The 23,943-nt window shown below is 48.5% G+C and overlaps 1 protein-coding gene and 1 non-coding gene across 2 annotated transcripts in view; both read right to left on the minus strand.

Moving 5' to 3' along the window:
- Positions 1-7,425: 7,425 nt before the first annotated feature.
- LOC114809277 lies at positions 7,426-7,563 on the minus strand. Its single transcript, XR_003757065.1, has one exon. It is a non-coding gene; the product is annotated as a small nucleolar RNA SNORA7 (small nucleolar RNA).
- Positions 7,564-19,749: 12,186 nt separating this feature from the next.
- SMPDL3A (sphingomyelin phosphodiesterase acid like 3A) overlaps positions 19,750-23,943 on the minus strand; it is a gene marked incomplete at its 5' end in the record, with an annotated part of 37,751 nt that continues 33,557 nt past the window's right edge. The window contains 2 exons of the mRNA XM_029046429.1: positions 19,750-20,206; positions 22,523-22,647. Coding sequence (XP_028902262.1) covers positions 19,874-20,206; positions 22,523-22,647 — 458 coding nt within the window. The remainder of the gene's footprint in view (positions 20,207-22,522; positions 22,648-23,943) is intronic.

Genomic DNA, 23,943 nt, shown 5'->3' on the forward strand with positions numbered 1-23,943 from the left:
ACAGAGAAGTTAAGTGACTTGCCCACAGTCACACAGCTGAGAAGTGGCAGAGCCAGGATTCGAACCCACGACCTCTGACTCCCAAGCCCACACTCTTTCCACTGTGCCACCCTACAACACCTTTGGTTAAATGCTTACTATGTGCCGGGCTCTGTACTAAGCACTTGGGTGGACAAGCAAATCGGTTCGGACACAGTCCCTCACCCAATCTGGGGCTCACAGTCACACTCCCCATTTTACAGAGGAGATAACTGAGGACAGAGAAGTGAAATGACTTGCCCAAAGTCACACAGCAGACAAGTGGTAGAGCTGGATTAGAACCCATGACTTTTTTACTTCCAGGCCCATCTCTAGCCACTGCGTCATGCTGTTTCATTAATGTCTGCGTCCCCCTCTCGACTGTAAGCTCATTGTGGCCAGGGAACATGTTTACCAATTCTGCTATATTGTACCCTCCTTTAGTCCTCATTTATTTGTATAATAATTGGGGGATTTGTTAAGCATTCACTGTGTGCCAAGCACTGTACAAAAGCCCTGGGGTAAATGCAACATATGCAGATTAGACACTGAAAGTAGGCAGGATATAGGTATTTACAGATGAGTGCACTGAGGCCCAGAGAAGTGAAGTAACTTGCCCAAGGTCACACAGCAGACAAGTGGCAGAGCGGGGATTGGAACGCAGGTCCTTCTGGCCCCCAGGCCCGTGCTCTATCCACTAAGCCACACTGCTACTCCGCGTGATCCTGGACTTTTCTACCCCTCCACAAGCTGCAGGAGGGGCAGGGTGTAATGGCTAGAGCACGGGCCTGGGAGGCAGCAGGTCATGGGTTCTAATCCTGGCTCGGCCAGTTGTCTGCCGTATGACCTTAGGCAAGTCACTTCACTTTCCTGGGCCTCAGCGACCTCATCTGTAAAATGGGGATTAAGACTGTGAGCCCCACGTGGGACAACCTGATGACCTTGTGTCTACCCCGGTGCTTAGAACAGTGCTTGGCACATAGTAAGCGCTTGACAAATACCATCATCATCATTATTATTATTTTCTGGGCTTCGGTGACCTCGTCTGTAAAATGGGGATCGAGTCTGTGAGCCCCACGTGGAACAGGGACTGTGCCCTACCCGATTTACTTGTGTCTCCCCCAGCGCTTAATACGTTGTCTGGCACATAGTAAGTGATTAACAAATACCACAGTTACTATTGTCATTAGTAGTAGTAGTAACATTAGATTCTATTTATTGCTATTGTCTGTCCGTCTCCCCCGATTAGACCGTAAGCCCATCAAAGGGCAGGGACCGTCTCTATCTGTTACCGATCTGTCCATTCCAAGCGCTTAGTACGGTGCTCTGCACGTAGTAAGCGCTCAATAAATACTACTGAATGAATGAATAGATCAGGGGAGCCCGTGGGGAGGGCTGAGGCCGCTCTAGTTCTCCCCACAAAATGGCCCCGGGGACTCCCGCATCTCTGTCCAATAGAGAGAGAGTGGGTGGAATGGTTTGTTCTGGGGCCTCTCTCCAACCGCCCCGGAACAGGACAGGGGAACAGGGTGGAGAAGTCAGCCACGCGGAAGGCTTGATCGTCACTCGAGTCCTCCACACGCACCGAAGTCGACCGTGGGAAAGTCGGAGGGACCGTCCCCCCGCATCTCGACATCGGCCCGGCGGGATATATCATCTCTCTCGACTCCCTCCGCCCCTCTGCCCCGATCCCGTCTCCAAAGCCGATTACCGCAGGGAAGCGTCCGTCTAGCCCCGGCTGTTTACCGAGAGGCCCGGGGTTACCCGAGTTCAGCCCGCCTTGTCAGAAGCTTCTCTGCCTCTCCAGGGGCAGGGATGGAGATTCGACAAAGGCCGCCTGGATGGTCATTATCCACGGGCCAACTGTTCGCCGGGGCCACAGAGGGCCAGGCTGCATGAGCCGCCGGGTCTCGCCGGGAGAAGCCGGGCCCTTCGAGGGCGGCCTGACACGTTAGCACGCACGCGGTATCTGGCCCCGGTGAGGTGGCTCCCGGACGCACAGAGGAGAGTGAATGAAAGCAACTGGAGAGAGAGAGAACGCGCCACGGTGGAACTGCTTTAACGTCGCCATTGTCTCCAGAGGGTAAAGGGCCTCGACGGATTCGCTTTCACTCTTGTCCCTAATTTGGGGCCGGCGGTTGAATTACGCCATCGTTTTTCACCGCTCCCCCTCCCCCCGCTGCTTGGCAGCGTGTGGAGCCGTGCATTACGCCATGTGCTTCTGAAAGGAAAAAAGGACGAGCAAGGCTCAGCAGACAAAAGCTGGGCCATGGGATCGCCTGCTATTTGTAGCCGGACAAAGCCGGGGGGATGAGAAGGAGGGGACGGACGGTCTCTAAAGGGCCGTTGATCCGGGAGCAGGGTCTAGGAGCAGCCACGTGAGAGGCGACACGCAGAGGGAGTCTGATGGGAATCACCACTTTAACATAGACAGATGGAGAGGTGGGGGGATCTTCAGAACACGGGCCTGGGAGTCGGAGGACCCGGATTCTAATCCCGGCTCTGCCCCGTGTCTGTCGTGTGACCTCGGGCAAGCCGCCTCACTTCTCACGCCTCAGTCACCACGTTTGTAAAATAGGGATTAAGACCGTAAGTCCCCCGTGGGACATGGCCTGTGTCCAATCTGATCAGCTGCCCTGGCCCTTAGTACAGTGTCTGACGCATAGTAAGTGCTTACAAGTACAATTAAAAGAAAATATGGGCTGACCTCTTCCTTTGGGTTTTGTGCCCTTATCCAGTACCCCCCGTCTCGGGGTCGCACCCGGAGAGTTTCCAGTAATCTACCAGTCTCGGCTACGGTAGGGAAAGTCGAGCAGAGGCCCGTCCATTCCATTCTTAGCTTGGGCAGCGGCTAGCGAGTGGAAGGCAATCTGCTACATGTCAAAACTCACCCACGCTGGGCAGCAGCGACACGGGGGAGAGTAGAGGGCAGAGACTCGAGTTTACTGCGCGGAAGGCGGCGATGGTGAACCGCTTCTGGATTTTTACCAAGAAAACTCTATGGATCCAATACCTGAACGATTGCAGATGGGGAGCGGGGCGTTCTGGAATAGATGTGTCCTTGGTGTCATTATGGGTCAGAGATGACTCGACGGCGTAACTTAAATGGTCACCAGACTGCCGGCGTGGCTACGGGGGCAGACGCACAGATCGTTAAAGTCAGTTCCCTCGCCTCCATAAATGCAAGCACCCAGGGTTTGTACTTGGAAGATCCAGGGCTCCAGTCGTAATAGTAATAACAGTAATCACTGTGGTATTTGTTAAGTGCTTAATTTGTGCCAGGAACTGTACTAAGCACTGAGGTGGGTGCAAGCAAATCAGGTTGGACACAGTCCGTGTCCCGCATGGGGCTCCCATCCTTAATTCCCATTTTACAGATGAGGCGGCTGAGGTCCAGAGAAGTGAAATGGCTTGCCCAGGGCCTCAATAACAGCAGACAATAGGCAGAATGGGGATTAGAACCCAGGACCTCTGACTCCCGGACCTAGCCTCTCCAAGTACCGCCCTGAGTGTTTCTGGGATATACAATCTTGGGGAAAGCGTCCATTTATTAGACAGAGTTCCCTAGCTGTAGTAAGAAGCAGCATGGCATAGTGAGAAGCAGCATAGCATAGTGGATAGATCCCGGGCCTGGGAGTCAGAAGGTCATGAGTTCTAATCCCGGCTCCCCCACTTGTCGTCTGTGCGACCTTGGGCAAGTCACTTCTCTTAATCTGTGCCCCAGTTACTTCATCTGTAAAATGGGGATTGAGACCGTGATCCCCACATGGCACAGGGACCGCATCCATCCCGATTTGTGTGTATACACCCCAGTGCTTAGTACTGTGCTCGGCACATAGTAAGCACTTAACAAATACCACAATTATTATCTTAATTTTTATTATTATTGTTAGACCACATGTCCCAGAAACATTTGAGGCCCATGCCCTCCCTTCCTTCTCCATCTCCCCAACTCTTCTCCAGTTTCACGTCCTGTAACCCACTGACGACAACTCTGCGTGGTTGCCCAAAGTGGCAGCCGAATATTCTCCGCGAAGGGAAGTCGGAGGAGGCATTCTAGAGAATCGCCGGCTACCCTTCCCTCTGCGGATCCCCGCCTCTCCCCGAAGCCACTCCTCCCTATTTCGTAGTTCCCATTCTGTAGTATTTCCTCTAGAAGGACAGTTCCTAGTGGGCAGGGGACGTGTCTGCCGACTCTGTTCTACCGTACCCTCACAAGCGCTTAGTACAGTGCTCTGCATTCAGTCGGCACTCAATAAATACAGCTGACTGATTGATTAGCATCCACAATTTGGAGTGCTCCTAGAGTCCTTTGAAACATCGTGGCAGAATGGATAGAGCCCTGACCTGCGAGTCAAAGGTCGATGGTTCTAATCCCGGCTCTGCCACTTGTCTGCTGCGTGACCTTGGGCGAGTCATTTCATTTCTCTGTGCCTCGGTTACCTCACCGGTAAAATGCGAATTGAGACTGGGAGCCCCTTGTGAGACAGGATCTGTGTCCAACCCGATTTGCTTGTATCCACCCCAGCGCTTATTACAGGGCTTGGCACACAGTAAGTGCTTAACACATACCACGATTATTAGTATGTGACTCTCCCACAGGCCAGTGTCCAATCCCATCAGCTCAAGGACCTTTCCTTCCTTCAGCTAAATTGTGCAGGGGCAGCTTTAAGGGAATAATAGTAATGATAATAATAATAATGATGATGATGATGATAATAATGCTTGTTAAGCACTTATTACGTACCAAGTATTGTTCTAAGCCCTGAGGTAGACACAAGGTAATCAGGTTGGACACAGTCCCTGTCCCACATGGGGCTCACAGTCTAAGTAGGAGAGAGTAGGATTGAATCCCAGTTTTACAGATGCAGTAACGGAGGCACGGAGAAGTTAAGTGACTTGCCCAAGGTTGCACAACAGACACATGGCAGAGCCGGGATTAGAACCCAGGTCCTCTGACTCCCAGGCCCGTGCTCTTTCCGCTAGGTCACGCTGCTTCTCTACGTGGTCTGAATAAGTGGTCTAAACAAGCGGAACAATGTTATTTTTGTTAAAGCAGGGAGAGGAAATGTCATTTGCATAAAGAAAAGGATTGAAATCTCAGAGAAATAATGTCCCCTGGGCATGTGGAGTTTATGCTCTCACTCTTTTACTTAATCGGACAATTTGTGTCTTGTCTAGTTAGACTGTAAACTCCTCAACTGTAGGGATGGTATCATCATATTCTATGGTTTTCAGCACACAGTGGGAGTTCAGCAAATGCTGCTGCTGCTGCTGCCGATAATGATGAATTCAAAATTCCTTTGTCACACAGGGAAAATAATCTAAGGCTCTCTTGAAGTTGACTTAGAAAAAGAGCCAACGTTGATATTCAAAGTACTTACTGAGCCCTCTACTTAGTGCTTGGAAAAACTGATACCTGCCCTCGGGATTTTACAGTCTAGTAGGGAAGACAGACAGACAATAAATTGACAAATAAATCGAGAAACGGCGTGCCATAGTGGACAGAACATGGGCCTGGGAGTCAGAAGGACTGGATTCTTATCTCGACTTTGCCGTTTGTCTGCCGAGTGACCTTAGTAAAGTCACTTCACTTCTCCGTGCTTCTGTTACCTTATCTGTAAAATGGAGATTAAGACTGAACCCCATGTGGGACAGAGACTGTGTCCTACCAGACTGGTGTGTATCTACCCCAGCATTTAGTACAGTGCCTGGCACACAGCAAGGTTTAAACAGATACCATTTTTAAAAAATACGTGATAAAGTGTAAGAGTAGGAATAATAACATGCATGTGTGCTGAGGGGATGGAAGGACTGGAATGATGATATGATTAGAGAAGCAGCATGGTACAGTGGATAGAGCATGGGCCTGGGACTCAGAAGGTCCACTTGGCTGCTGTGTGACCTTGGGCAAGTCACTTCACTTCTCTGGGCCTCAGTTCCCTCATCTGTAAAATGGGGACTGAGTCTGTGAGCCCTACGTGGGACAGGGACTGTGCTTGGATTCACCCCAGTACTTACTACAGTGTCTGGTACATAATAAGTGCTTAACGAATACCATAATTTTTCTTATTATCATTATTATCAATCAACCATATACATGAGCACTTAATAAATTCGATTGAATGAATGAATGAATCGAGTCCTTACTTTGTGCAGGGCACCATACTAAGCACTTGGGAGAGTTCAATACAACAGAGCTGGTAAACTCGTTCCCTGCCCACACGGAGTTTACAGTCTAGAGGGAAGATTAATGAAGGAAGACCTCTTGGAGGAGGAGGCACTTAACTTGCTTCTAACCAGCCTCTTCGGCAGAGGGAAAAAAATTACATTTTTCTGGCAAAGGAGGTGTGAAAAAGGGTAGGGAGGACTCCGAAACAAAAGGATGCATTGTGCGGCTCCACTGTGGATTTCATTTCTAGCTCGCTGACACAGGCCTGGGGGGAATGGAGGTCCCCCGTGATAGCAGGAAACCCTGTGTGGGAAAACATCTTCTGAACAGTCAGGTTTGAAATCGCATTTCCACCGGGAATACCAAATAAACAAGCCACTGTTGATTCTCCAAATAAGATAGCGTCCCATACAGTCAGGGATTTCTGAAGACAGAACACAGAAGGACGGATGAGTGATACCCTGCATTATGAATCAGCCAAATGGGCTTCATATAGTAAGAGGGAATGACAATCAATCAATCAATCCATTATCCAATCAATCATTATCCAATGAATCGATTATCTACATCACTGGGGTAAAAGTAGAAAATTCAATTCACATAGAAAAGAGAGGATGGGAGACTGATTTTCCCAAAGACCCCCTCACTAAATGTACCTTTCATACTTTCGGAAGTGTAGAAATTAAGGAAACCGTTCAGCTGATGTCTCTGAAAACTGAAGTCTGCTGAACATAAAGAACTCAAGGCACATAATGATTGTGATTTGTTTTAAGTGTTTACTATGTGCCAAGCACTGTACAAGCAGTTCCTTTGGCCTGGAACTTCTTTTCCCTTCATATCCGACAGTCGATCACTCTACTTATCTTCAAAGCCTTATTAAGGCACACCTCCTCCAGGTGGCCTTCCCTGACTGAGCCCTCACTTCTCCTTCTCCCCCTCCCTCTGCATCATCCTTGCGCTTGGATTTGCATCCTATACTCAGCCCACACTCATTCCTACAGCTCTTAAGGCTTGTCTTATGCCGTCGAGTCGTTTCCGACCCATAGCGACGCCACGGACACATCTCTTCCAGAACGGCCCGTTCTCCATCTGCAATCGTTCTGGGAGCGGATCCATAGATCTTTCTTGGGAAAAATCTGGAAGTGGTTTACCATTGCCTCCTTCTGCGCAGTCAACTCGAGTCTGCGCCCTCGACTCTCTCTCGTACTGCTGCTGCCCAGCACGGGTGAGTTATGACTTGTAGCAGGTTGCCTTCCCCTCGCTAGCCACTGGCCAAGCTAGGAAGGGAATGGACAGGCCTCTGCTTGACTCTCCCTCCCATAGCCGAGACTGGTAGAGGACTGGAAACTCTGCAGGTGCCACCCTGAGAGGCACCGTTCTTATGTACACATCCATAATTTATTTATTTATATTAATGTCCATCTAGACTGCAAATTCATCGTGAGAAGGGAATTTGTCTACCAACTCTGTTAGATTGTACTTTCCCAAGTGCTTAATACACAGTAAGCATTCAATAAATAGGTTTGATTGATTGATTACAAGTAAATCAGGCTGGACACAATCCCTGTCCCTTATGGGGGTCACAGTTTAAGCAGGAGGGAGATCAGGTATTGAATCCTCATTTAAAGGTAAGAACACTGAGGCACAGGGAAGTGACTTGCTCAAGGTCACACAGCAGGCAAGTAGAAAAAGAGTCATTATTAGACCCAGTTCCTCTGACTCCCAGGCCTGTGGTCTTTCCACCAGGCCATGCTGCTTCTCCATAGGTAAGTCTATACATATGTGAAGCAGAATTTGGGATCTAACCCAGTAGCCCAACAGTTTCAATCTTATCCAAATTGCTCATTTTGGACACTTGGAGAGTCTCACAGGTAATAGATTGCCACTCAATAATAATAAAAAAATAATAATGATGGCATTTGTTAGTTGCTTACTTTGTGTCAAGCACTGTTCTAAGAGCTGAGGTAGAGACAAGCTAATCAGACTGAACACTTCTGTGGTGATTTGTGACAGGGGAGACCAGGGCTTAGATCATACCTCGCCTCTTTATCCACCATCTTTCAAGAGAACCCTGCAAGATCAGATCATCATCAGCAGCAGCAGCATAATAGTATTTGTTAAGTGCTTACTATATGCCATGTACTGTACTAAGCTCTGGGGAAGATTCAAGATACGTAGGTCCCACATGGAGCTCACAGTCTAAGTAGAAGGGGTATTAAATCCCCACTTTGCAGATGAGGGAACTGAGGCACAGAGGAAGTGAAATGACTTGCCCAAGGTCACACAGCACGTAAGCAGCAGAGCAGAGATTAGAACCCTGGTCCTCTGACTCGCAGACCCGGGCTCTTTCCGCTAAGCCACGATGTTTCACCAAGTGCTTAGGATAGTGCTCTGCACACAGTAAGAACTCGATAAATGCATATTTGATTGATCTCCAACTACCTTGGACTAACAGTCTTCAGGCCAATCACTACCAATAGCCCCAAAACTCCAGGTTTCTAAACAGTCCCACCGGCCTTTTGTTCGCTTCAAATCAGCTCTCCCGAGGATCCTAAATTCACTAGGAAATTGGATCCCTAACACTTAAGACTCCTTCCTAAACACACGCTGGGTGCAAAGACTTAATTCTCCGTTCATTTTGCAAAGTCTACAGTGTTGTGCCCATCCCGCGGAAGCTTGGAGACTCCACAAATATCCTTGGCTTCCATTTTTCCGAGTGGATATGGAGTGAGAGGCCAGAGTCAGTGAGATCTCCTTCAAAATCACTTATGAATGGTAAATCAGGAAACGCCCACCGCAATCAATCAATCAATGGCATTGATTGAGTCTTTACTGTGTGCAGAGCACTGTACCAACTGCTTATGGGTGTACAATATATCCATCAGTACCTGATGTTAAACACGTATTTGCAATTTATTTATTCATGCTCACGTCCGTCTCCCCCGTCTAGACTGTAAGCTCATTGTGGACAGGGAACGTGTCTGTTTATTGTTATATTGTACTCCCCCAAGTATTTAGTACATTGTTTTGCACACTCTAAGTGCTCAATAAATATGATTGAATGAATGATATCTGTGAGAGTTGGAAGCAGGAAACTGTCATTTAGGAGTCACTTTTATTATTAATAATAATGATAATAACTATTATGGTATTTTTTAAGCACTTATTATGTGCCAAGCACTGTTCTGAGCACTGGGGTAGATGCAAGTTAATCGGGTTGGACACAGTCCCTGTCCCACATGGGGCTCACGCTCTTAATCCCCATTTAACAGATGAGGGAACTGAGGCCTGAGAAATGAGGTAACTCGCCCGAGGTCACACAGCAGATGCGTGGCAGAGCCGGGATTAGAACCCAGATCCTTTTGACTCCCAGGCCCCTGCTCTATATACTAAGCCACGCTGCTCTGTAGTGTCCCTAGTGCGATTTAAGCTGATCTGTGTCCCGATAAATCCTGGAGACTGTCCTTGATCGTGGTCTCTCTAAGAAGCCCCTTCCTCCACCATTCCCTGTTTCCGAGTCCGTGTGATCACCTGACGTGGCCTGGAAGAATCCACCAATTCCAGATTGACCCTCGGGGTAATCCTATTTCTGAAGAGCGAGCCCCAGATGCTTTCATTCTGCCTAACCGGTGGCCTCAAGCTCAACCTTCCTGAAGGATTGCAGTAGAAACGTTAACCCTACCAGGGGCGGAGGGCGGCTCCAGCCAAAAGCCGCTAGATCGGGAGGAAATAGATAATGAATCATTTCTACACTGAACGGAATCTACGGAGGCCGGTTGCTATGGCTCTCTCAGGCATCTCGGCAGCCATTTGCTTGCTCGGTGGGAAAGAAGACAGACGAATACTATAGAAATATCCTCCCCGGCATGCTAGCCATTGTTCTGAGCACAATTTGGGCGCTGTCCCGGAGACCAATGCCGGAATGATGCTTTCAGCGGCTGTGAGACGTGAGAAAGGATTTTGCAGGAGTCCTCGAAAATACATCTCGCTAGTAATGAGCTGAGCTGTTTAAAAGTCTAATCATATAGTGCCGAAGTTTATTCTCTCCTACCCGACCCAGCCCCTTGTGTAAAGCCCCTTTGAATCGAATTCTTCTCACTTCCTCATATTACAGTTGTGGTGTGTTTAAGATATCTATACTACACAGTTTTGCTTGATCAACAGCAGTCGGATCTAACGAGAGCTTACCGTAATCAATTAATGGTATTTGTTTGTGTATTTGTTTTTTGTGATATTTGTTGAGCACTAAGTGCCGATCCATCAATCAATTGTATTTATTGAGCCCCTACTGTATGCAGGGCACTGTACTAAGCGCTTGGGAGAGTAAAACCAACAACGTAACAGAAATTCTCTGCCCACCATGAGCATACAGTCTAGAGCCCCACTTCTAAGTGCTAGGGTAAATACAAGGCAGTAGAGTTGGGTACAGTTCCTGTCCCACATGGGGCTCACAGTCTCAATCCCCATTTTACAGGTGAAGTAACTGAGGCACAGAGAAGTGAAGTGACTCTCCCAGGTCACGCAGCAGACAAGTGACAGAACCGAGACTAGAACCTGTGCTCTAGTCACTCAGCCACGCTGCTTCTTCTGCTCACTGTAATCAATTAATGGTATTTAGGGAAGCAGCGTGGCTCAGTGGAAAGAGTCCAGGCTTGGGAGTCAGAGGTCATGGGTTCGAATCCCGGCTCTGCCCCTTGTCAGCTGGGTGACTGTGGGCAAGTCACTTAGCTTCTCTGCGCCTCAGTTCCCTCATCTGTAAAACGGGAATTAAGACTGTGAGCCTCACGTGGGACAACCTGATTCCCCTGTATCTACCCCAGCGCTTAGAACAGTGCTCTGCACATAGTAAGCACTTAACAAATACCAACATTATTATTATTATTTACTGAGAGCTAACCCTATACAGAGCACTATGCTAACCACTTGGGAGAGTACAATCCAACAGAGCTGCAATAGCAATACACAACGAGCTTAGAGTGTAGAGGGGAAGACAGACATTAATATAAATAAACCATGGATACGTACATAAGTGCTATGGGGCTGGGGTGAGAACCAAGCACTCAAATCATATAGATAAAAATAATAATTTTGGTATTTGTTAAGTGCTTCCCGCGTGCCAGGCACTGTACCAAGCACTGGGTTAGAAACAAGCAAACGGGGTTAGACACAGTCCCTGTCCCACATGGGGCTCACAGTCTCAATTACCATTTTACAGATGAGGACTGGGATGATAAAACAGAGGAAGGAAAATGGTGTCTAGTCCTGTGGGGAGTAAATACAAGGAGCAGTCTTTCCAGGTGCATGATGTGAAAGATGTTGAGTCACATATTAGACTCAAAAACCACACGCAATCTCTCCTTATAATAATAATAATGGTATTTGTTAAGCTCTATGTGCCAAGTACGGTTCTAAACTCTGGGGTAGATACAAGTTAATCGAGTTGTCCCAAGTGGGGCTCACACTCTTAATCCCCATTTTACAGATGAGGTAACTGAGGCACAGAGAAGTCAAGAGACTTGCCCTAAATCACACAGCTGACAAGTGGGGGAGCCGGGATTAAAACCCACGACCTGTGACTCCCAAGCCCGCGCTCTTTCCACTAAGCCGTGCTGTTTCTCTAATGCTCCTGCTTGTACACAGCACAGTTCGACATACTCCACCCTCGTCTTCCCGCAGCACCAAGCACGCTGTTCAGCAGAGGGTAGGTGTGTTGTCACAGAAGGAGAGCAGTGTGGCCTCCGGAAAGGAGGATAGAACTGGGAGTCAAAAGACTCGGGTCCTTATCCCAGTGCTACCACTTGCCTGCTGTACGACCTTGGGCAAATCACTTAACTTCTCTATGCCTCAGTTACCTCATCTATAAAATGGGGATTTGATACACCTGTTTTCCCTCCCCCTTACACTTTGAACCCCACGTGCGGTAGAGGCTGAGTCCAATCTGCTTACCTTGTCTCCCTGACTTTCCCTTCCCTGTAGCCGGCACTACCATCTCTCCCGTCTCACGAGCCCGCAAGCTTGGCGTCATCCTTGACTCCGCTCTCTCATTCAGTCCACACATCCAATCCGTCACCAAAACCTGCCGGTCTCACCTTCGCAACATCGCCAAGATCCGCCCCTTCCTCTCCATCCAAACCGCTACCTTGTTGGTACAATCTCTCATCGTATCCCGACTGGATTACTGCATCAACCTCTTTATGATCTCCCACCCTCCTGTCTCTCCCCACTTCAGTCTATACTTCACTCTGCTGCCTAGATTACCTTTCTACAGAAATACTCTGGGCCTATCACTCCCCTCCTCAGAAACCTCCAGTGGTTGCCTATCAACCTTTTATCGCCATCGTTCTCGCCTGTCCGTCTCCCCCGATCAGACCGTAAGCCCGTCAAACGGCAGGGCCCGTCTCTATCTGTTGCCGACTTGTTCATTCCAAGCGCTTAGTACAGTGTTCTGCACATAGTAAGCGCTCAATAAATACTATTGAATGAATGAACCTTTGCACGAAGCAAAAACTCCTCACTCTTGGCTTCCAAGCTGTCCATCTCCTTGCCCCCTTACCTCACCTCCCTTCTCTCCTCCTCCAGCCCAGTCCGCACGCTCTGCTCCTTTGCCGCCGCTAACCTCCTCACTGGGCCTCGTTCCCACCTGTCCCAGGTCCACCCCTGGCCCACATCCTACCTGTGGCCTGGAATGCCCTCCCTCCTCACATCCACCAAACTAGCACACAGTAGTGTGCTACTTCCCTTCACAGCCCTACTGAGAGCTCACCTCCTCCAGGAGGCCTTCCCAGACTGAGCCCCCCGTTTTCCTCAGGTCTCTTTCCCCTCTCCATCGCCTTGACTCGCTCCATTTGCTCTACCCCCACTCCCCACCCCACAGCACTTGTGTATATATGTACATATCTATAATTCTATTCATTTATATTAAATGCCTGTTTACTTGTTCTGATGTCTGTCTCCCCCCTTCTAGACTGTGAGCCCGTTGTGGGCAGAGATTGTCTCTCTGTTGCTGAATTGTACTTTCCAAGCTCTTAGTACAATGCTCTGCACACAGTAAATGCTCAATAAATGTGATTGATTGAATGAATTATTATCATTATTATTACGTGCTAAACACATGTCCAAATGTCATTGTCATCCTCATCATGCACATGAACATCTATGTTCACATTTTATAGAAATCATTCAGCTTTGCTACTGAAGCGTAATATCCGGAATCGTTTTTACAGATATCACTGTCAGCATCAACGGTATTCAGTGAATGTCTGCTGTATGCAGAACACTGTACTAGGCACCACAGAAACATACAAAAGAAGGGACAGACAAAATCCCTATCTTGAGGATCTTACAATCTAAGAGGGGAGATAGAATATATACACTGATAAATTGGCAACAGGAAGAATGAGAGATTAGGTGTAAACAGCACAAAAATAAGCCAATAACAAGATAAAAATGTGCTAACGGGTGGGATGATATATCTGAGAAAACTGGAGTGTTAATCACCTCCTCAGGGTGACCTATTTAAATAGGACTTTGAAAGAAAGAAGGGCCTCGGTTTGGCCGAGTGGAGGAGAGTGGGTGATCCATGCCAAGGGAAAGGTGTGAGCAGTGGGTTGGAGACACGAGCAGTTTTGCTTTGGTGGAGTCTTTTTTTTAATGTTTTTTGTAAAGAACTTACTATGTGGCAGACTCTGTACTAAGTGCTGAAATAGATACAAGCTAAACAGGGTTGGACACAGTCCAGGTCCCTCGTGGGACTCACGGTCAAGCCCCATTTTACCACTGAGGTAACCGAGGCACAGAAAAGTTAAGCGACTTGTCCAAGGTCACCCCGCAGACGAGCGTTGGATGAATAGCACTGATGATGAAGCGGCAGAGCTGGGACTAGATCCAAGGTGCTCTGACTTCCGGGCCCATGCCCTCTCCACTAGCCACACCGCTTCTCGCGGCATTGATAGTGTTGGGCTGTTTGCTTGAGAGGAACCCCAGTGTCCAGAGAACCCCAGCGTCCAGAACGGTGCTTGAAGCATAGTAAGCGCTTAACAAATACCATCATTTTTACAATACAAGAGCGTTTGTAGATACATAAGTACAATGGGGCTGAGGATGGGGTGAATATCAAATGCCTGGGGAGTAAACCGTGGTGTGCGGAACTGGCCCAGGCCATGGGCATGTCTGGGCATGTCCCTCCCCTTCTTAAACACCTCCAGTGGTTGCCCATCGACCTCCGCTCCAAACAAAAACTTCTCACTCTAGGCTTCGAGGCTCTCCGTCACCTCGCCCCTTCCTACCTCTCCTCCCTTCTCTCTTTCTACCGCCCACCTCCTCGCCGTCCCTCGGTCTCGCCCGTCCCGCCGTCGACCCCCGGGTCACGTCCTCCCGCGGTCCCGGAACGCCCTCCCTCCTCACCTCAGCCAATCTGATTCTCTTCCCCTCTTCAAATCCCTACTTAAAACTCACCTCCTCCAAGAGGCCTTCCCAGACTGAGCTCCCCCCTTTCTTCCCTCTGCTCCCTCTAACCCCCTTCAGCTCTCCGCAGCTAAACCTTCTTCTCCCCGCTTTCCCTCTCCTTCTCCCCGTCTCCCGTCCCATCCCCTCAGCACTGTACTCGCCGCTCGACTGTCTATATCTTCATCACCCTATTTATTTTGTTTAATGAGCTGTACATCACCCTGATTCTATTTATTTGCCATTGTTTCTATGAGATGTTCTTCCCCTCGACTCTATTGCCATTGTTCTCGTCTGGCGTCTCCCCCGATTAGACCGTAAGCCCATCAAAGGGCAGGGACCGTCTCTATCTGTTGCCGACTTGTACGTTCCAAGCGCTTAGTACAGCGCTCAATAAATGCTATTGAATGAATGAAAAGATCCAGCCCACAACAACTTTCTATTTTGGCCAGTTGCGTGGTGACTCTCAAATTTAAATCCCAGAGCCTTTCCGACCGTCAATAAAGTTCCTCGAAGGTCCACTGGGTGGCAAAAATGTACCTTTTCTCTGGGATTTTTGCATTTCCCCACCAAATGAAATGTTGGCCAGCCGAGACTCATAAACATTTTCTTTATATATTCAGAGGCCACAGTTGCAGGGGCTCAAGCACGGGCGTTAGAGAAGCGGCACGGTGTAGTAGACGGAGCTCGGGCCTGGGAGTCAGAAGGTCACGGGCTCTAATCCCGGCTCCTCCACTTGTCGGCTGTGTGACCTTGGGTTAGTCACTTCACTTCTCTGGACCGCAGTTCCCTCATCTGTAAAAGTAGGATTGAGACTGTGATCCCCATGTGGGACAGGGACTGTGTCCAACTCAGTCTGCTTATATCCACCCCAGCGATTAGCACAGTGCCTGGCATACAGTAAGCGGTCAACCAATATTATAAAAAAATATTTGTGGGGAACTCACCTGATTTTTTCCAAGAGTCCCAGTGGACCTGTTCGAAGAAGACTCCTGGGAGGATGGACTGTACAGGGCAATGGTCATTATACAACTCGTGGGTTCGAATCCCGGCTCTGCCACTTGTCTGCCGTGCGGCCGTGAGCAAGCCACTTCATTCATTCAGTAGTATTTACTGAGCACTTATTATGTGCAGAGCACTGTATTAAGAGCTTCGAATGTACAATTCGGCAACAGATAGAGACGATCTCTGTGCCTCAGTTACCTTATCTGTAAAATGGGGACTGAGACTGTGAGCCCCATGTGGGACAACCTAATTCCCTTGTATCTACCCAGCCCTTAGAACAGTGCTTGGCACATAGTGTTTAAGAAATACCATCATTATTATGATTACTAGTATAAAAATAAAATAAATAAATGTTGGTATTTGTTAAGCGCTTACCATGTCCAGAGCACTGTTCTAAGCGCTGGGGTAGATACAGGGGAATCAGGTTGTCCCACGTGAGGCTCACAGTTAATCCCCATTTTACAGATGAGGGAACTGAGGCACAGAGAAGTGAAGTGACTTGCCCACAGGCACACAGCTAACGAGTGGCAGAGCCGGGATTCGAACCCATGACCTCTGACTCCCAAGCCCGGACTCTTTCCACCGAGCCACGCTGCTTCTCGTACGATGGTCCAACAATAATTACGTATTCAAGTGCTTCCTATGTGCCAAGCACTGTTCTAAGCGCTGGAGTAGATACAAGATAAGCAGGTCAGGCACAGTCGTTGTTCCACATGGGGCTCACAGATTAAGTACGAGTGAGATCGGGTACAGAACCCGATTCCGCAGATGAGGAAACAAGCATAGAAAAGGTGACTTGTCCAAGGTCTCATCAATCAATCGTAATTATACTAATAATAATGGTATGTTAAGGGCTTACTATGTGCCAAACACTGTTCTGAGCGCTGATTTATTGACCGATTGCGAGCTTACTATTTACAGAGCACAGCACTAAGCGCTTGGGAGGGTATAATACAACAGAATTAGCAGACCGTGTTCCCTGCCCATAACTAAGTTACAGGAAAATTGCCGAGCTGGGATTAGAACAAGATCCTCTGACTCCTAAGTCTGTGCTCGTTGCCATCTTGCTTCTCTATCAGTCAATCAATTGTATTTATTGAGCACTTACTATTCATTCGTTCAATAGTATTTCTTGAGCGCTTACTATGTGCAGAGCACTGTACTAAGCGCTTGGAAATGGACAATTCGGCAACAGATAGAGACAATCCCTGCCCACTGATGGGCTTCCAGTCTAATCGGGGAAGACCGACGGACAAAAACAGGACAACGTAATCACGATAAATAGAATCAAGGGGATGTACACCTCATTAACAAAATAAACAGGGTAATAAAAATATAGACAAATGAGCACAGTGCTGAGGGGAGGGGAAAGGGGAGGGGAAAGAGCAGAGAGAAAGGGGGGAAAGGGGGCTTAGCTCAGGGGAGGGGAAGGAAGAGTAGAGAGGGAGCAGAGGGAAAAGGGGAAGCTCAGTCTAGGAAGGCCTCTTGGAGGAGTAGGACTTTAAAGAGGGAAAGAGAGTTAGTTTGGCGGAGGTGAGGAGGCAGGGCGTTCCGGGACCGCGGGAGGACGTGGCCCAGGGGTAGACGGCGGGACGGGCGAGAACGGGGGACGGTGAGGAGGTGAGCGGCGGAGGAGCGGAGCGTGCGGGGTGTGCACTTATGCGGTGTAGCGCACTGTACTAGGTGCTTGGGAGAGTACCACACAACAATATAACACATTCCCAGCCCACGGTAATTGCATGAGAATGTAATATGATTATATATTATATTGAGAAGCAGCATGGCGTGGTGGATAGAGCACGGGCCTGTGATTTAGAAGGTCATGGGCTTTAATTCCGACTCCACCACTTGTCTGCTGGGTGACTTTGGGCAAGTCATTTCATTTCTCTGTGCCTCAGATACCTCAGCTGAAATGGGGACTAAGATGTGAGCCCCATGTGGGATAACCTGATTATCTTGTATCTACCCCAGCGCTTAGAACAGTATTTGGCACAGAGTAAGCCCTAAAATATCATCATTATTTTTATCATTATTATAAAATGGGGATTGAGACCGTGAGCCGCACGTGGGACAGGGACTATGTCCAAACTGATTAACTTGTCATATTTGTTAAGTGCTTATTATGTGCTAAGCACTGTTCTAAGCACTGGGATAGATACAAGCTAATCAAGTTGTCCCACACAGGGCTCACGGTCTTAATCCCCATTTTACAGATGAGGGAACTGAGGCACAGAGAAGTGAAGTGGTTTGCCCAAGGTCACAGAGCAGACAAGTGGCGGAGCCGGGATTAGAACCCACGACCTCTGACTCCCAAGCCCCTGCTCTTTCCACTAGTCCACATTGTTGTATCTACCCCAGGGCTTAGAACAGTGGTTGGCCCATAGGAAGCACTTAGCAAGTACCCTAATTATTAGCATTATCCTTCACACGATGGGGGAAATCCCCCTCCCCACGTGGCAGACGCCAGAAGGGGTACAAGAGAAGCAGTGTGGCTCAGTGGAAAGAGCACGGGCTTTGGAGTCAGAGGTCATGAGTTCGAATCCCGGCTCGGCCACTTGCCAGCTGTGTGACTGTGGGCGAGTCACTTCACTTCTCGGTGCCTCAGTTACCTCATCTGTAAAATGGGGATGAAGACTGTGAGCCCCACGTGGGACAACCTGATTCCCCTGTGTCTACCCCAGCGCTTAGAACAGTGCTCGGCACATAGTAAGCGCTTAACAAATACCGACGTTACATTAGGAGGCTGTGCCTTGCTCAAGGTTCCGGGTGTCAGTGGAGGACCTGGGAGATATTTCCAATTCTCCATCTTAGCCCCAGGCCCAAACCACCAGCTGGGGTTGCTTTCACAGCCGCAAATCCCAAAGGAAGTCGATTTTTAACGCCCATTTAAATAACACGGGAACACCAGGAGACAATTAGAGGGAGCCAATTAGCAGGTAAAAATGATGCCAAGGAGGACTTGCACGACTTGCTTTTCTTGGCAGTGTGAGTGAACAGGACTTTGCCCCTCTACTTACACATAATCCCCCTTCCAGGAAAACGGACGATAACCGCTTCCTCCCACAGAGCCACCATTATGCAATGCCAGAAAGCTAACAAGCCCACACGAACCAGGGCGTCATCTGTAAAATGCGGATAAAGACTGTGAGCCCCGCGTGGGCTAGGGACTGCATCCAACCTCATAACCTATCACAGCGCTTAGAACAGTGCTCGGCAAATACCACTTAACAAATATAATCATTATTTTAGAAGCGGCATGGCTTAGTGGATAAAACACGGGCCTGGGAGTCAGGTCATGGCTCCTAATTCCAGCTCCGCCACCTGTCTGCTGGATGACCTTGGGCAAGTCACTTCACTTCTCTGTGCCTCAGTTGCCTCATCTCTAAAATGGGAATTGACACTGTTAATTGGGACGGGGACCGCGTCCAACCTGATGTGCTTGGATCCACCCCAGTGCTTAGTACAGTGGCTGGCACATAGGGCTTAACCGATCACACTATTACCAGAACTCAGGAAAAATAATTCTGCCTTAAATGACCCAGGCCCTTCTTGCAGACTCAAAGGAGGGTCCCTTCCCCGGTCTCATTCGACCCCCAGAGCCATGGAAGTACTAGAAATGCTGTCTCTATTTTACAGACCAGATCAATCAATTCTTCATTCATTTTCATTCATTCAATCCTATTTATTGAGAGCTTCCTTTATGCAGAGCACTGTACTCAGTGGTTGGAAGAGCACAGTATAACAATAAACAGACACATTCCCTGCGCACAACGAGCTTACAGTCTAGAGGGTAATCAATCAACCCGTGGCATTTACTGAGCCCTTACTGTGTGCAGAGCACTGTACTAAGCCTTGGGGAGAGCACATCATTAGAACCGAGTCGGTAGACCCGGCCCCTGCCCACGGTGAGCTTACAGTCTAGAGGCAGGGAGAATGGGAAACGGAGGCTTGAGTAGGACTCGGATCCCGACCTGGGTCCTTCCCACTCATCCTTCCTTCTCCCTTCGCTTGGGCATTTCGGTCATTCGCAAATCATCTCCCCCAGCCACCCTCCCCGATCCCTGAGCAATAACACGAGGCTGTGTCACAGAGGTCGAAACTAGGAGCAGGAGCAGTAGTAACAGGTGTATTTATTGAATGCCCACTTGGTACCGGGGCACTGTGCTGGGTACTCGGCAAATACAGAGCAGAGAAGCGTCAAGTTGGAGGAGCCAATGGAGGTCGAGGGGGAAACCCCTACTGGTCAGCCTGAGGGTCTTGACCAGGCCTCTCCCCCCGCCCGATGCACTCCGTGTAGGAAGTCCGATCGAGATTCAGGATCGCACACACTTGTCTCGTCTTACACTCTCCACTGCAAACCTCGCTGCTGTTGTAACTCACGAAGACGTAATTGTAGTATTTTTGGAACTGCTTGCTGTCCAGGCGGGCAAACTGCTTAGCCAAGCCGTGCAGGCTTTGGGGATGCAGGTCTTTGACGCCGTACGCTTTAGTCAGGATGTATTCCAGTTTCCAGTTGGATTCTTCCTTCAGGTTGGCCTCGGTCAGGTTCAGATAATACTGCCAGAGGTCCTGCAATAAAGCAGGCAGAGTTTGGCTTCTCTATGAAGTTCACGCCGAGAGGAGGTCATCCAATAGGGAGCTGACATCACTCTTAATAATAATGATAATTATTCTGGTGTTTGGTAAGTGTTTTATTATGTACCCAGCACCATACTAAGCGCTGGGGTGGATACAAGATAACCAGGCCCTACATGGGGCTGGTAGTCTAAGTAGGATGGAGAACAGGAATTGAATTGACAGATGAGGGAACTGAGGCACAGAGAAGTGAAGTGAGTTGCCCGAGGTCACATGGCAGACAAGTGGCAGAGCCAGAATTAGAACCCAGGTCCTCCTACTCCCAGACCTGTGCTCTTTCCACTAAATCTCGCTGCTCTTTTACTCAGTGGTTGGTTCTAGTTCTCACCTAGATTCGGATCCACAGCCGAGGCCCAGTGAGGAGAAGGCTGACGGCTCCAGTTTAATACAAAGCCCAACTCAAATTCTCCCCTGTAAAAGCTCTTCCTTTGCAGTGGCATACCATTTGGCAATCTTTATGGGCCAAAACCACTTGTTTGTTTCCAGAAGGGCTCTGCAAGTGGATTTTTGGGGTACGGTGCCCCTCCCCAGTCTCTTAACCCCAACTTGGGGGGGGGGGACCTCAGCTCCAGCATCTGGCCCAAAGGGAAACTCTGGGGTAGGAGTCAGTGAGGGAGGAATGCTCTCTCCGAGCCGCTTTTTAGCGTCGTCTCTATAGCTCAGGGCAGTCAGTCATTCGGTCAGTCAATGTATTGAGCACATATGGTGTGCAGAGCACTGTACTAAATGCTTGGGAGAGTACAATATAACAATAAACGGGAACATTCCCTGCCCACAGTGAGCTTAGAGTCTAAAGGGGGAGACAGACGCTAATAGAAATAACTTACAGGTATGGACGTAAGTGCTGTGGGCTAGGAAGGGGGATGAATATAGGGAGAAAGTCAGGATGATGCAGAAAGGAGTGGGAGAAAAGGTAAAGAGGGTGTAGTCCGGGAAGGCCTCTTGGAGGAGACGTGCCTTCGATAAGACTTCGAAGTGAGGGAGAGTTTATTTCTGTCAGATGTGAATTGTCTGTTCCGCTCCCTTCTGTGTCATCCTGACTTGGTCCCTTTGCTTTTCCCCCCTGCAAAGGGTTTTTCCCAACCCTGCAGCACTTATGCACGTATCTGTAACTTTATTTATCTTGATTGATGTCTGTCTCCTCCCATCTAGACTGCAAGCACATCGTGGGCAGGGAATGTCACTGTTTATTGTTGTATTGTACTTTCCCAAGCGCTCAGTACAGTGCTCTGCCCACAGTAAGTGCTCAATAAGTACGACGGAATGAAAGAATGAAGACGGAGGGCATTCCGGGCCAGAGGCAGACCGGGGGTGAGAGGTTGGGGGAGAGATAGATGAGATCAACAGACTGAGAAGGTTAGCATTAGAGGAGTGAAGTGTGAGGGCTGGGTTGGAGTAGGAGAGTAGCGAGATGAGGTAGGAGGGGGAGAGGCGATGGACGGTTTTGAAGTCGATGGTGAGGAGTTTTTGTTTGATGCGGACGTGGATGGGCAACCGCTGGAGGTTCTTGAGGAGCGGGGAAACATGGCTTGAACGGTTCTGTAGAAAAATGATCTGAGCAGCAGAGCGAAGTATGGAATGGAGTGCGGAGAGACAGGAGACAGGGAGGTCAGCAAGGAGGCCGAATGCGGTAATCAAGGCTGCGTAGGATAGGCGTTTGGATTAAAGTGGTAGCCGTTTGGATGGGGAGGAGAGATCAGATTTGGGAAATGGGAAGTTTGAACTGACGGGATTTGGTGACAGATTTCAATATGTGTGTTGAATGAGAGAGATGAGTCGAGGATAACACCAAGGCTTGTGAGACAGGGAGGATGGTGGTGCCGTCTGCAGTGACGGGAAAGTCAGGGGGAGGACAGATTTTGCTGGGAAGGTAAGGATAAGATAAGGTCAGCCAGGAGCCACGATCTCTTCCCTAAGCCACCGAAGCCCGCACTTCCTAGACTGGAAACGTTTTCTCCCCACAAAGAGACCCTGTTCCCCACGTAAATCGGCAAGAAGAAGAAAAAGCATGAAATTTTTGCCGATCCCGTCCCTTTAAGGTCTCTAGTTTCCTCCACACATTCACTCATTAGTGCCTAAAAGAATTTCTCACAACAAATACTTGCTACCCTAAGCAACCGTTATTTCTTCCCCAGGTTAATTACAAGACAGCCAAGAATCTCCGTCTTTAGAAGCACCCAGATTAGCATGGTGAAGTGTGCCAAGGCACGTGGAAGGGTCAGGTCGTTCATTTGATGTGAAACAACTCACCAGCAGGCTGTAATCCAGAAGATCATACTGGTACAGCCTGACGCCCGGGTTGTTGGTCTGCCTTTCGAACACGGTCTTCACTGGGGTGACCGCAGGGGCCACGAACAGGGAATTCACGGGCCTTCCTGGTTGAAGAAACACACAAATACTCACATACAACCAATCAACCGATGGTATTTATTGAGCGCTTACTATGTGCAGAGCACTGTCCTAACATACACATTAAGTTACAGTGTCCAAATGTTTCAATAAACCTGAGTCTTTCATTCAATCGTATTTATTAAGCACTTACTGGGAGCAGCATGGCCCAGTGGGTAAAACACGGGCGTCAGAAGGACCTGGGTTCTAATTCCGGCTCTGCCATTTGTCTGCTGTGTGACCTTGGGCAAGTCCCTTCAGTTCTCTGTGCCTCAGTTACGACAACTGTAAATGGGCATTAAGACTGTGTAGGACAGGGACTGTGATCAACCTGATTAAGCTTCTATCTACCCCAGCACTTAGTACAGTGCCTGGCACATAGTAAGCGTCTAACAAATGCCATCAATATTATTACTGCAAAGTAATGTACTAAGTGCTTGGGCGACTACAATATAACAACAGATCCATTCTCTGCCCACAACGAGTTTACATTCTAGAGAGGGAAACAGACATTAATACAAGTAAATAAATAAATTACAGATATGGACAAAAGAACTTGATGAGTACTTGTTCAAGTATTTGATCAAGAGTCTTGATCATGTACCTCTTGTCTTCACGCAGCCACAATCTGTTTTTAAACATCACACAGGGCTTTGGTCCTAGCTTAACATTGATATTAATAACAATTATAATACTTGTTAAGCACTTACTATTTTCCAAACACTATACTAAGTAGTGGGGTAGATATGAGATCATCAGTTCAGACACGGTTTCTGTATCACAAGGTGCTCACAGACTAGGGGAGCAGGAGAACAGATACCGAATCCCCATTTTACAGACGAGGAAACCGAACCATAGAGAAGTTACCCGAGGCCACGCAGCATAGCAAAAGGTGGAGCTGGGATTAGAACCCAAGTCCCCTGGCTCCTAGACCATTTTCCACTAGACCTCATTACTTCTAGCTTGCGAGTTCCTACCTGAACAATGCCAGAGTAATAGGTCACTTTCCAATAGCTTCCCGTTATTAGCGACTGGAGAGCCTGGGAGTCACTGAACATATAGACACACTACAGCAAGAATTTAGGTGAAAAGGAGGGGGAAAATTCTTTTATTTTTCCACCAGAACTAAACCAAGATGAAACAAGTGAAAGATCTGGAAGAGTGGCCAGGAAGAGAATAGGGTGGGCAAATCATTTTGGCTTGAGAAGAACCAGATCATCTCACTTGCCGCTTACTGATTGAGTTTCACCAGAAATAGCTGAAACCTGAAACTTCTTCCTTGA

This window comes from Ornithorhynchus anatinus, chromosome 2 (genome assembly GCF_004115215.2).
Source record: "Ornithorhynchus anatinus isolate Pmale09 chromosome 2, mOrnAna1.pri.v4, whole genome shotgun sequence".
Lineage (NCBI taxonomy): Eukaryota > Metazoa > Chordata > Mammalia > Monotremata > Ornithorhynchidae > Ornithorhynchus > Ornithorhynchus anatinus.